This window comes from Buceros rhinoceros, unplaced genomic scaffold, assembly GCF_000710305.1.
Source record: "Buceros rhinoceros silvestris isolate BGI_N320 unplaced genomic scaffold, ASM71030v1 scaffold22622, whole genome shotgun sequence".
Classification (NCBI taxonomy): Eukaryota; Metazoa; Chordata; class Aves; order Bucerotiformes; family Bucerotidae; genus Buceros; species Buceros rhinoceros.
Window position 1 is genome coordinate 1 of NW_010397421.1, and position 13494 is coordinate 13494.

The 13494-nt window shown below is 40.0% G+C and overlaps 1 protein-coding gene across 1 annotated transcript; it reads left to right on the forward strand.

Moving 5' to 3' along the window:
- Nucleotides 1–4: 4 nt before the first annotated feature.
- Nucleotides 5–13253, forward strand: GPCPD1 (glycerophosphocholine phosphodiesterase GDE1 homolog (S. cerevisiae); the record flags this gene model as incomplete). Its single annotated transcript, XM_010146258.1, has 12 exons — nucleotides 5–71; nucleotides 152–284; nucleotides 519–573; nucleotides 2099–2191; nucleotides 3462–3539; nucleotides 4417–4456; nucleotides 5219–5280; nucleotides 6606–6671; nucleotides 7309–7445; nucleotides 8748–8883; nucleotides 9242–9402; nucleotides 13049–13253. Coding segments are annotated over 12 exons (1233 nt in total), but the record flags the coding sequence as incomplete, so codon positions are not given.
- Between the last annotated feature and the right edge of the window lie 241 nt (nucleotides 13254–13494).

The window sequence follows — 13494 nt, forward strand, 5'->3', positions numbered from 1 at the left end:
AAAGAGTGCTGGAATTCTGACGCTGGCTATTATGAGCAGAAATCCAAGGAAGACAATCGGGAAAGTTAGAGGTACAGTTGGTGCCAACAGATGTAGATAACTTTCAGTCGTTATCTATTGATGTGCGAAGTGTCTGGCATTTCTTTTGTAGTGGACTACATAATCATTAAGCCGATCCAGGGATACACTTGTGATATGAAGGCTTCGTATGCAAAATATTGGAAACCAAGAACAACTCTAGATGTTGGACACAGAGGGGCAGGAAATTCTACAACGACAGCTAAGTAAGTTTGCTTGCGTTTTAATCTGGGTGGGATTACGTTTAGTTTCACTGACATCAGTTGAGGAGGCGGACAGTTTTAAACAAAAAAAGCTACAACCCATAATCATTTAAGTCACGTTAGTATCCATGTGGGTGTTACCTAAAACAAAAACTTCTGATTTGTGTTTCTTTTGTTCTAATGGACTTCTGTGCTGTGCTGCATTTAAGAAAACCTCTTTCTTTGCTGTTGTTTCAGACTTGCCAAAGTTCAGGAGAACACTATTGCCTCTCTGAGGAATGCTGCCAGCCACGTATGTATGCACGTTTGCACACACATGCTACCTGTAAAGTTAATATTAGCTTGGTTTTGTGTGCTTAACTTCCATGGTTCAATACAGTGAATGGTAACTGCACTAATATAAAATTACAGCAAATCACCATGGAAAGTCCCTGAGAGGTAGGAAGGGAAGTAGTAGCTAGAGAAGACTCTCATCTCAAGTTCTTTAAAATCCCCAAACTTCCATCTCATGTGGCACAGGGAATAACCTCAACCCTGCGGTGACATAGGGTTGGAGTAATTTTGAACAAATGAATACAATTTTGGCTCTGTCAGCATACTCCCAGGTGCAAAGGCCTTGCTCAGGGACTGCCGAGTACCGAAAATTGGCGTCCAAAAATGAGACTTGGTCGCTGAGCTAGTAGAATAATACAATCCTTTGTTTCAGTGCTTGCTACAATGAAGACTTGGAATCCTACTATGAGACTTTCAGTTTGGGAGGTACTAGCTTCAGGTGCTTAAGTTCTGTGACTGAGGTGATCACTGACTCTCTCCGCTAATCTTGGCCACTGAAATGGTCTGTGGTAAAATTGATCTAAACAGTCCAGTGAGACACTGCAGCAGAGTAGCTGGAGTCGGAAGCATGTTCAGAGGTTCCTTGCTAGCTCCTGCTTTCATAGTGAAGCACTGTGGTTACAGTCACATAAAAACACTGCTATGACATCACCTACCGCTTGACTTGTGGCGTTCTGAGCTTTTTTAGGTACTTCTGCAGTGATGGAGATTCTTACCAAATGTCTTTTGAGGTTGTTAAGCAGGCGGGAGCAGAATCTACAGTATTATTGGCTTATTGGGGACGTCAATATTCGCACGTCAATAGCCAATATTGGGGAGTTCAGTACTGCAGAATCAGTAGCCAAGAGACGTAGCTGAAAGCTTTCTCTTGTTTGGGAGTCAACAATTTGAACACAGTATCTGGAACGTGCACTGACCGCTCAGCAAAAGAAAACTTTAGCTACTAAACGATAATATCATTTTGAACAGTGGTTCTTAATTTATGTGTGGACACTGCAGGTTTATAGATGCCTCTTAAAAAACCCATGAGAGGTACACATTGAGACAGGTTTACTGACGACTGAAGTTGTCAACAGCATCACCAGAAAAGCACTTTCAACTACTTGCAGACTGAAAAGGCTAAAAGCCACCACTCTCAAAATACTTCTGCTGAGAAGATGTTTAAAACCATCATCTTAGCCTTTCTCTGAAATGAAGTTTACAATACTTGAAGTTACTAAAGAGTTTACAAGATTAAACTTATATTTCAGTGCTTCATGATGGTAATTAAAATACTTGAGGCACACACACACCCACCTTTTTTCCTTTTCAAATGTCTTATCGGTTGCTGAGTGCGATTTAATAGGTAACATTGCATTCAACTTCTGTTTGCTGTTCAGGACTTGTGAATACTTGGCAACTTGTCTGTAGTTCTGTGTTCTTTGTGCATCAATAGTTAATGATTTTTCTTCTGTTCTGTGTGGTGTTTTTTCAATTTTCTGAAGGGAGCAGCATATGTGGAATTTGATGTACATCTTTCTAAAGATCACGTGCCTATTGTATACCACGATCTCACATGTTGCATGGCGATGAAAAAGGTAAAAGGAGATAATACCTGTATTTTATCTTTACACGTAACCATTCCACACACCAAAATGCCAAGCTCTCATAGAAATAATTCTGGGGAATATGCAGCATTACTGTGTGCATAAAGTAAAGCAGGGAAGTTGAGTTTCTCTTTTTGATGTAGTAGCAACAGCATTTCAGATTTGAGACTCTTCAAGCCTACCTTGCAGTTATTATTTAGCTTTTTTTGTGTGAGCTTTGGCAGAAAGGTGCAGACAGCTCCACTACATTTAGTAGCACCTCTGTGATGCTTTTAGACTGTCAGACTAAGAAGTTCTGGTTGTTTCTCTTTGAAGGGACAGTTTGATTTTTTTTTTTTCAGGCTGACTTCTCACTCCTGCGGATACGTAAACATGTGCTTCTCTAAGCACTTAGGTACTCATAAAAGCTCATTAGGTCAAACCAAACCCTACCTTGTTTGGTGTCCCAGTAGCGGCCAGTTGATGAAAAGCAGAAAAGTGGGAGAAACAAGGATCTCCCTCACTTACAGAGTTTGATTAGCCACAAATGGCTTGGCTTCCTTTATTTTTTCTAACTCTTTCTCTAACCCTTTCTTACTTCAGCATTTTGCTCTGTCCTTTATCTGTGAGGTAAACGATCCACTTCAGGTCTTGTTGGGACAGTGAGGCATTTGGTTTTGAACAGTTGCGGAAGTGGAACTCTGACTAAGGGAAATGCATACTCGGTGTCTATTGGATCAGTATTGACTTGTTGAGTAAATTGCTCTGTAGTGAAGAGAAGGGAAGAATGAATTGACAAAATTTTTTTTTTTTTTTTTTTTACACCAGATCTTTATTTTGGTGGGCTGCAGGTGTGTCTCAGCTTTACCATGACACTTGTCTTGTTTTGTCAGTTTCTGAGGTGTTGGACAGACACTAATAAACTGAACTGTCTTGGAGTATTTTTACTTGGAGCATTTCTTTGCTTGCAAACTTTTTTCCTGAGTACATTAACTGATCAAGTTTTTACAGAATAAACATGCTAACCTTTTTCTGAAGAAAGAACATTGAAGCCTTTGACTTGCATGAAAGACCAAATCCTGTTTTTTCAAACTGACACTTGTTTTATGCTTTTGAGTGTCTCTGTCTCTCAAAAACAGATCTCTTACTCATACTATAAGCTATCGCTTGTACCTTTATCGATAAAAGATGATAAATTGCCTTTAATGTCGCCATATTAAAAGCGTGTAGGCTTTTACGTAGTTTTCCGTAATGCTTAGTTATGTGCTGTTTCTCTTCAAAGAAACTGGACACGGAGCCTTTGGAACTGTTTGAGATCGCAGTCAAAGAACTCACGTTTGATCAGCTTCAGTTACTGAAGGTAATGCTGCTTTGGCTAGTATAATGTGTTACGTGTAGAATTTCAAATTGTGTGTGAAGCAGAGTTTTTGAGGTAACTGTAGATGATTTGGGAGAACACAGGTCACAAAGTCTAACTTTCAAATGTTTCCCTGTTAAGGGAGATGCACGTTATGTTGAACTACTCTGCAGATGTATGTGAAGCTGTAAGAGGGTCCATGATTCAGTGCTGTGTATTGGACAAGATCCCTAGAACTAATTGGTTGTTTTTATTTAAGTGGCTATCACTGTACCTTCCTAACTGAGGTGCCCTGCCTATGTAAAAAGGGGGATCAGAGGTTGAGACTGGGCCGCTGAAGACACAGTTGAGAGAGGTGTCCTCAGTCCAGGAAGCATGTGGCTAGTCCAAGAGCTGTACGCTCTTTTTACTTAAAATTACTTAGCCTCCTCTTTTTTGTGGAGGGCGAATTTGAATGGAGCGAGGAAGTTGGCCCTATGCCTGGCCCAATTCTCTGTTTGCGACTACAGTATAAAACTGACGTCAGCCTTCTGCACTGGATGGGAAGCAGTCTAACATCTGGCAGAGGAGGGTTTAGTGTCAGACTTCATCAGACCTTAGTGTTAAATTATACTGTGTGTATTTCTATCCTGGAACATATTTTCTGAATTTTCAGAAAGTTTTCAGTTTGTGTTTTGAGCTTTCCTTGGAATCTTTATACTTGTAGACTTGCAAGAAAATTGATATGAATTAGGATGTCCTTTATTCTTTTACAAATTACTAAAACTGTAAACCTCTAAACTTAAAAACCATTTATAAGGAAAATCAGTTACACTTTTCCGTGTAGGAAGATCTCTGTGGGTAGAGTATTTGTTAATATTGCTCTTCTTATGCTCTTTAGCTGGCCCATGTGACTGCCCTGAAAGTAAAAGACCATAATGGTACGTACTAGTTTCGAAGAGTCTTGAGACTTATTAATTACCATGTAATGGTGCATCTCCTGTGGTTGCACTGACTTGTTCGAATCACTTTGGCTTCTTCCTGAACATTTCTAAATGCTTTCATAGTGATTTTCATTTTGTGCGTGCTTAGAGTTCTTTGCTGGGATGTAAATGCCTGGATGGGAGTTACTCCCTTGGGAAGAGGGGACAGGAGGCTAAAGATGAACGCATAGATAAATACAGATTTATGAGTGTTCTCAACAATTGCCACTGATGTTTCCAGCACTTCTCTAACGAGCTTTTTGGCAGCTCTTCAGAATTGCAAAGCAGATCCTTGGTAACTGCTGTAGGGCGTCTTATTGGTGCTGTGAGTTGTTGGCCTTAATTCATCCCCTTTGTAGGGACAGCGAAATGGCAAATTATCTCACACATTCTACTTGCCTGGGGAAAAATACAATAAATAATAAGCCTTGACAGGCGAGGCTTCTTCTAGTGGGTGTGATTCAGTAGCTGAAACAGCAGGGGTGGCAGTAGCTGTTTCTGATAAATACTTTCACATGGGTGATAAAAGGAATTTCCCACTGGCAAAACAAATTGCCGACACCATTGTTGGAGTATGTCAGAAGGAAGGCTTAGATAATCGACAGATAAACCTGATTCCCTTCTTTACTCTTAGTCCTTCAGGTTTTGAGCCAGACTTTTTGTGCCGGGATTAGCAGTGGTGCTATTTGGTTTGATTCAGTATTTTGTATTTCTTTCCAGCATCTTTTAAAGAAGAAGAAAACTCTGCTTTTGAGACCCAGCCATTTCCTTCTCTGCAGAGAGTAAGCAGTGAATATAGAGCTATAGAGATGATTGCTAAACATGAAAACGGGCATTTTGCTTTCAGCTTTGCACACGTAGCAAGAGATACTTGTTTTTGGCTTAGGCCTCTGATACCAGTGCAGGAACTGGGAACGCAGGCTTTAGTGTTGGCCACAGGAGCCTTTTTGGTGCTTAAAAGTACTAAGTTTGCATATCTTTCAAGCTTCTTAATTGACGAACCCAAGTTGTACAGCTCAGGATGCACTCGGTTTTACAACTGGTTACCCTCTGGGCATTGCATTTTAATGCATCAACAATTGTCTGTTAGTCTGGGGGGAGGAGGAAGTCTTTGGCAGCTGATGACATACTTTTGCCATCTAGCAGAGCTAGACATGGTGAAGTCAATGGAACTTGTAGTATGTTCACATCTACGACTCTTTGCCAACTCTGTCTTGGCTTATTTTTTCACAGAAACAACTGACAATTGTTGACCAAATGCAGTTTGATGCCACTTTTCTTATTTTTAGAATTACTGGGTTTTTCCCCCTTCCTGTTTTTCCTAATGTCTGCGTGGCTCGTTAATGTGTCTCTTAGGGCCTTGTTTTAAGTAAAGCAGTAATACTGCTCTTTATTTGGAATATGGAGGTTGTCAGTATCCAATTACTGATAGGCTTATGTCAAAGCAGGTGTGAAATACCCATCAGTTCCAAGTCATATGCCCCCCTGTATTTGTTCCTGTCTAATCAGATTACTGCCTAACTACAGAAGCTAAAGCATTTTACGTAAATGGCTAAACTACTGAGGTTCAATTCCTCTACCTCTTTTGATTACCAAAACTGAATTTTCTTCCTATAAGAAAGGATAAGTTAGTCCTTTCTATACCCATTATCTTTGATGTCACCTTACAATTAATTCTTTACAGGAATTTCACATGATTTTGTTATCATCATAACGGCAAGCTCATGGATTTCATACTTGGGACTATGTGTTAGTTAAGATACTTCCTGCATTCAAAAAAACCTTCCTAGAGAAGTAAAAAACATTTCTTCTTTGGCAAGTAGAAATGTGGCATTTCTCACACACGTTGAAGTGAATTGATTTGTGTTTGTACCCTGTCAAAATTTTGTCCTCAATATTTTATCCATTTTTATGTATTTCCTAACTTGAAGCCAAAGCAGGAAAAGGTGCCTGTGTGTATTGTATTAAATGTTAAAAACTTAGAGGGTTTTGTTCTGCTGTTAGACCCCACTGGTGTTAAATTCCACTCTATCCTCCCAGCAGTTACCCTCTAGTGCTTAGTTCTGCTCCTCTGCTGTGGGGTCTCTTCATAACAAAATTTTTTCAGGTCCTGGAGTCTGTTTCTGAAGATGTTGGGTTCAACATAGAAATAAAATGGATCTGCCAACAAAGGGCAAGTACATGTACATGTGATTTACTTTGATACTTTGCTGTTCTCATGGCTAAAGCTTGTATTTTGACGTGGCGATTTATCAGCTACAGAGGCATCATCTGGGGGGTTTTTATGTGACTTTCCTTTTATTATAACCCACTAGCTTTAAAACTGAGGGAGTGATAGCACCGCTATGAACAAACTTACTCGTTAACCAGTATTTATAGAGTCGAGTTCGTACTGCAGCTCAGGCTGCTTTTAGTAGAAGACCCTTTTTAAAGTCACTGGATCAGGAGAGGTCAGGCACGCTCTGCAGGGGAAAGGGACAGGAAATTCACGCTGTCCTGGCCTGGTGGAGAAGCAGCTACACAGCAGTGCAGTTAAACAAGCATTTCCTTCCCGTCAGCAGCACCACTGACTTGGCTGGATTGCTGAACCATCGGTAGATCTCCCTGCTGTTCAGACCCAGCTGCGCCTCCCAGACTGACAGTCCTGCAGAGCTGTAACTAACACTCGGTAGACGGGAGGAGTGGCTTCTGTATTCCGACACAGAAACTGAGTTCTCATTTTGCTCAGGTCAAATGAGAGACCATTACTGGTTGAAATAATTGTAGTAAGCATTAATTTAATGGCTGGAACTTGTCCTTTCTTTTTTTAGGATGGACAGTGGGATGGCAACTTGTCAACTTACTTTGATATGAACCTCTTTCTAGATATTATTTTAAAAACGGTTTTGATGAATGCTGGAAGAAGAAGAATTGTATTTTCTTCGTTTAATGCAGATATTTGTACAATGTAAGTTAAGAAATAAATGATGTATCTTCTTTTTTTTTGAATGTGGTGGAGTTTACTGGGGACATAATACCCCACAGGAAACAAATAACAGATATTTTGGGTAGGCTGAAACTTGGGGTGCCAAAATAGTGGGGAACTGAGATGAGATCACTTTGCCATCTGAGCTGTGCCAGAAATAAAGTAGGAGAAGAAAATCAAAGTAGGGATTTTTGTCAAGCGCCATCCTGAATGCTTCAGTCTTTCTTGACACAAGAAGAAAAGGTCAAGATTTCTTATGGTATCACAAAGTCTTTCAGTCATACTTTAGGAGTATGCCAGCCTGACTTACAAACAAAAGAATCTTGTTACAATTTTTTCACTATATCTGCCTTGTAAGAGGGACAGGAAAAGGAACAGCTGTAGATAACCTGTGTCTGGTTTGGGGTGTGCTCTGGTTTTGTGGGGATTTTTGTTTGGTTCATTTGAGGTTTTTTGCTGTTGGGTTTTGGGGTGGTGATGGGAGGTGTTATGTGATTTGCTTTCCTGTGTGTTAATCTCCAATAACGGGGAAAAAGAGGAGTTGGAGCAGCTTCTCACACGTTCTGACGCTAAGCTGCAGTACCACATCGTGACACCAGCCAGGAACTACGCCGTAAAGAGCCTAATTCTCCTCGGGCACAAAGACTGAATTCCCCTGCTTTCCAATACGTTAGCAATTTTGTGTGTTAAAACGACGCAGGGGGCTTAGACACAATCAGCCACACGAGCCAATATGATATCAACTGGTGTCCAATTTATTTCCAGATAGCTCTATTTTTATACCATAGCTAATTCATTAGTAAACACCATTACATCATATCTAAACATTATGATTCGTCACTGGTTAAAAAAGTGAATTCATTAGTAATCATTTTTAGGCAGCACGATTCGTTACTTGTCATTAATTATGTATAAGGTTAATGCAAAGCCCCCCCTTTAATTACCTCACTTAGAAAACTTGTTCAAAACACCTGCACAAAAATAATAAGCCATCTGACCTTGGCTCAGAATTCTCACTTCTCAGCAGTTTTTTAAACAAAGATCCTTGCTAATTGAAGTTTTGATAGCTGAGCTGCAGAGCTCCAATAAGTAATTTCAAACAAAGAGTTTTGTAAAACTGCTCTTTTGCTACCTGAGAGCCGAGGTTCTGTTAGCTACTAAAGCAGACTTTAAGCGAACTTTAGAATTATAGTTTTGCTAACTCAAAATAAGATTCTGGATTGTCCACAATATGCCCATTTCCTTGAAATCCCACATTTGTGAACATTTTTTGTTTTCTAACAGGATTCGGCATAAGCAAAACAAGTATCCTGTGTTGTTTCTCACCCAAGGGGAATCTAAGCTCTATCCGGAACTCATGGATCTCAGATCTCGTACGACTCCAATTGCCATTACTTTTGCACAGTTTGAAAACTTGCTGGTAAGCTGACAAATTCTAGTATTGCTCTGCAGTAAAATTAAACTGTTGTTGTAAATCTACTGGTTTTGACACTAGTGCTTCAATTTACAACTAGCCTCGTAAAAGAAATACAATATATTTACTAACTGCCAAAATTTTCAAATTTTCAAAATTTTTTCAACTTTTTTCAAAAGTTTCAAATATTTGTTTAATAGCGTGTTTAAAAAACAGTGCTATCAGTAAACTCTTTAATGGTATTAAACAATTTTTTATTATTATGGATGAAACTGTAAGCATCTGCAAGTGTCAAAAGATTAAAAAACCTGATGTGAGAGTGTTTCAGAAACATGATCTTTAATTTAAGCCTTCTGTATTTCAGGGAATTAATGTGCACTCGGAAGACCTGCTGAGGAATCCCTCGTTTATTAAAAGGGCCAAATCTAAAGGCCTAGTAATTTTTTCGTGGGGTGATGATGCAAACGACCCAGATAACAGGAAGAAGTTGAGAGAATATGGTGTTCATGGACTAATATATGACAGGTACTTAACTGTATTTTTAAAATAATAATAAATCCGAGAGATTATTGTATCCTGATTCTTGTAAAATTTCACGTTGCTTTTTGGTTGGCTGGGTGCAGAGCATCTTCCCTTTGTACAAGAAGCCCATAAACCCAGTTCGAGAACAAGACCAGCACTAGTTCCTGCTCTCGGCTGTATCTATGAAGCAGAATAACTTTTTCTCCTGAGGCTAATGTAAATGTACTTTGATTCCGCACCTTTAGCATGCTATTAACAGTCCTGATACAGGTAATATTTAAACTTGGCGCTTAACATGGTGAGGACGATGCTATTTAGCTTTTAGGCTGAAATCTTCAGCTTTCCACACTTAGTTGTGGAAATAGTTAACACAACTTCAATGGATGATATTAATTTCCTTCTTTGCTGACACTCTGTTTGTTTCAAAGCTGTGGATTTTCCCTTTTTCCCGTTGAAAAGAACCTGGAGTGTCGCCCAGGGCACACTGTCAGATTAGTGGTAGGCATTTAAGGCAAGGCTGCCAGTCTGATACGTGTCACCTTATGTCCCCTTTGGTACTGTGCAGTGTGTTTTAACTTGCAGTATGATAGCAAAGCACCTTTTACTTCCCCTTTTGATGACTAACCAGTTCATGGGAATTGCTTAGGGGCTGAATTCCCTTATGGGTGTAACCAAATTAAAAATTCTTCATCTTCCTGCACTATTTAGACCATCTAGATTCTGAATATTAACCTCTCACGCCCTGTATCTCTTCCACACAGGTGACATCCCCCCACTTCATTGAGAGGAACCACAAAATTAATACTAATTCAAAAGCTGTTTGAAAAACAAGTGCAGTGGTGCATTTTTTTTTTCTTTTTCAAGTTAGACAGTAGCAGTTGAGTAGCAAACAATTATTTCAGCGTAATTATTGCAGGCTCGTTAACTCCTAATTTCTAAGAGTAACTGACTTTTTTTCCTGGAATGTTACTTTAGGAATCAGTACAAATCTGTTTATGGTCTTAAAGTTTGTTTCTTGTGGTTGTATCTTCAAATTCCAGAATATTGCCAGGGCTGAATCAAGATGTGCTTCTTCCACAGCTTCTGCAGAATTTCAGTTCTCTGGACTTAAGGCCAAGTCCAGATGGTGATAATAAATCGCTGTGCCTGGTGTTTTGTGTTGTGATCTACTAGACCTTTACTTAAACCACCTTAAGTCTTCATTATCTGAATAAGATAAGGAGTGAATACAAGGAATTTAGTGAATTTTTACTTGCTTGGGTTTGGCCCTGAGTTGCTGTTACTGCACACGGTCATTATTTCCAAGACTACAAACAGTCTGGGTAGAGATGATTTTTTTTTTTCTGAACTTTAATCATCCTTGTAGAATTGGGCAAAACAGTGAAGATGGCAGAAAAACCGTGTCCTGAATACCAAAAGTTGCTGATATCAAGTGTTGGGCAAAAAAAAGTGCAGGTAGGGGGTCTGACTTCATGTTGCATGGAGAAACTGCAGGACTAAATCTGGGAAGCTTAAAATGCCAATGCTATCAAAAGAACAACCTCGGTGGGTCAGGGGAAAGAATTTGTTTCATTTTTTTCTTTTTTTTTTTTTAACCCCATCCAGTCCTTTCTCCACTTGGTCACCCCCAGTCACTAAACCAAACAGATGGTCTGGTGGTGCCAGGACAATATTCTGCTTTTTTCCTGGCAGACACCTTAGGATCAAAAATGGCCAAACTACTTGTGTAAAAAGGGCAGCCTTCAGAAAAGGTGCTGCCGCTGCCTCTGGGCTTCTGTTCGGGTACTAATCCAGAAAAGTCCTTTTAAATGCATGACTCAGTATCTCCTGTTCGCACAGAAGATTGAATCTCATGCTTAAAATGCTTTATTAGTTGGATGTTTAGATTTTATTTAACCTATTGTAGTTATCCAATTCTCTGGATTGTCAAGAATTACTAATTTTAAAGCAGGATTTGTGGGGTGAGTTTTCTGGCATTTTTCTCCGGGATAAGCTTTGTAAGCAGTTCAGGGAATACTTCTGTGCTCGAGGATACTGATCTCGGTAAGACCAACGCAGTCTTACCGCTCGTGCACCAGCTGGCTCTGTATGAAACACCACGTGGAGAGGGGTGGCTGCTAACTTACACTTGCGCTATCGTTTTTAAATTCACTTTATGCGCTCTGAGTTGTGTTTGAATAGTACACGCAGCCGTGTGGAAAGATTGAATCAGTAACCCTCAAACGTTTATGCTGAACGCTTTCCCTTGAGAATCTTCAGCGTGTTTGTCTCCCCTGTAAACAGCAGAGTTCCTCATGGCTTCATTTGCCCCTCGGCTTCATCCCGACAAAAGCTCTGTGCTCAGATAGTAACTTTCCAGAACTAACACAAATTTAGCTGGCAGTAAGGGCAAAAACCATGCAAAATGCTTCTCAAAACTAGGCCACTGCCTAAATCTGTGACATTTTCTTTGCCTGAAACTGCATGTTACTTTAATAACAGCACGGTGGGCGTCTGTAGGAAGTTAACTCGTGTTTAGTTGATTTATAATTTAATCTACTGAATGGTTGAATTAAGATGTTACATCAGTCTAAGTCTTTCCTATTTTGCAGATTCCAAACTAAACTCAAATTTTACCTTGAATGTAAAGAAAAATGAAATGTTTTAATAAAAAGCTTCAGAAATACAAGATCGGCAGTTCTTAAAGGGAGCTGCTCTGCAGAAAACTGTCTTCTCATTTCGGTGCTTTGTCTGGAATCCATAGAGAAATTTGGAATTAACTGAGGAAAGCACAGGTCGTACCTGCATCCTGGCAGAATGGGAGGAAGGAAGGTTGGGCTTTTATGTTGCAGATAGCTGCAGTTGGACAGTCTGGGGTCATATCTTAGGCCTGCGTTGGATGATGGGTGCCGTGCAAGCCATCGAACTGCCGTGTGCCTCTTCCGCTTTGTAATGTCCTACAGCAAAAGGGTATTTGAGTTAGGCTGAGTGCCTACGCTGTCGGTCAGATGGGGTTTGGATCTGGGCAAGCTGGTGCAGCGTTGACAATGCCAGTTCGGAAGCTTTGTTTCCCTGTTTGAAAACAGGAAAATGAAAAGAGGATATTCTGTTTAAAACTAACAGATAGTTACATTTGCATTAGGCATGAGTAAAGGTCAGATTTTCTGTTTTTCACTCTTCACCTTATATTGAAATAGTAATTTTAAAAGATGGTTCTGAATTTGGGGGAGGGGAGGCGGTGAAATACTCCTGGAACCAGTAAGTGAACTCTGTCCAGTTTTATATGAGTAGTGCGCTGCAGTCTGTTACTATCATCGTGGAGCTCTGAAATATCTTATGCTTTTAAGTTTGAAGCCTGGAACTCTGCTCCTCCTTCATTGCCTTGCCACCTGTAAAATCACATTTTTCGTGACAGTAAGTGAAGGGAAATGCCAGTGGGTAGCTTTATAGGATATCCAATTAAATAGTAACTTCTGTGTAAAAGGGATACCATTTTATATTGCACAATGAGTGGAAAAACCTAGGGCACTAAACTTGAACACACTGGTTTTATAGACTTCATGAAACCTCATTTTACTCTAGTAGGGAAAAAAGCTGCCTCATCTTGTCTACATTTGTCAGTTGCCAGCTTATACTGATGAGTGTGTTTCTTCTTTTCTCATTTATTCAGGATATATGACTCGAATCCCGAACAACCGAATATATTCCAGGTGGAGCAGCTAGAACGTCTCAAGAAGGAACTACCAGAGTTGAAAAGCTGCGTCTGTCCCCCAGTCAGCCACTTCAAATCCATCTCTCCGTGTAAATGTCATCACAGCTGCCTGGAAGAGGAGGCTGTAGATAACTTGAAGAGCGTTCAGATGCAGAAGGACTGATTCGAGGCAGAGTTCTCTGTTGTAGCTAAGTTTCGCCATTGGAAGTGGCACATACACAGTGCTGTGTATGCCAGCTTCAGGCTGGCTGGTTTGTTTTGAGTCCCCCAATAGCAATAACTGCGCTCCTCCTGCCTGGCAGTGCTCGTTAAAATACTCATCCAGTTATAGTCACTGTCCAGTTTACATCTATGGTTTTAACTTTTTCCTATAATCAAGTATCAAATATTGAAAGAGAAAATTA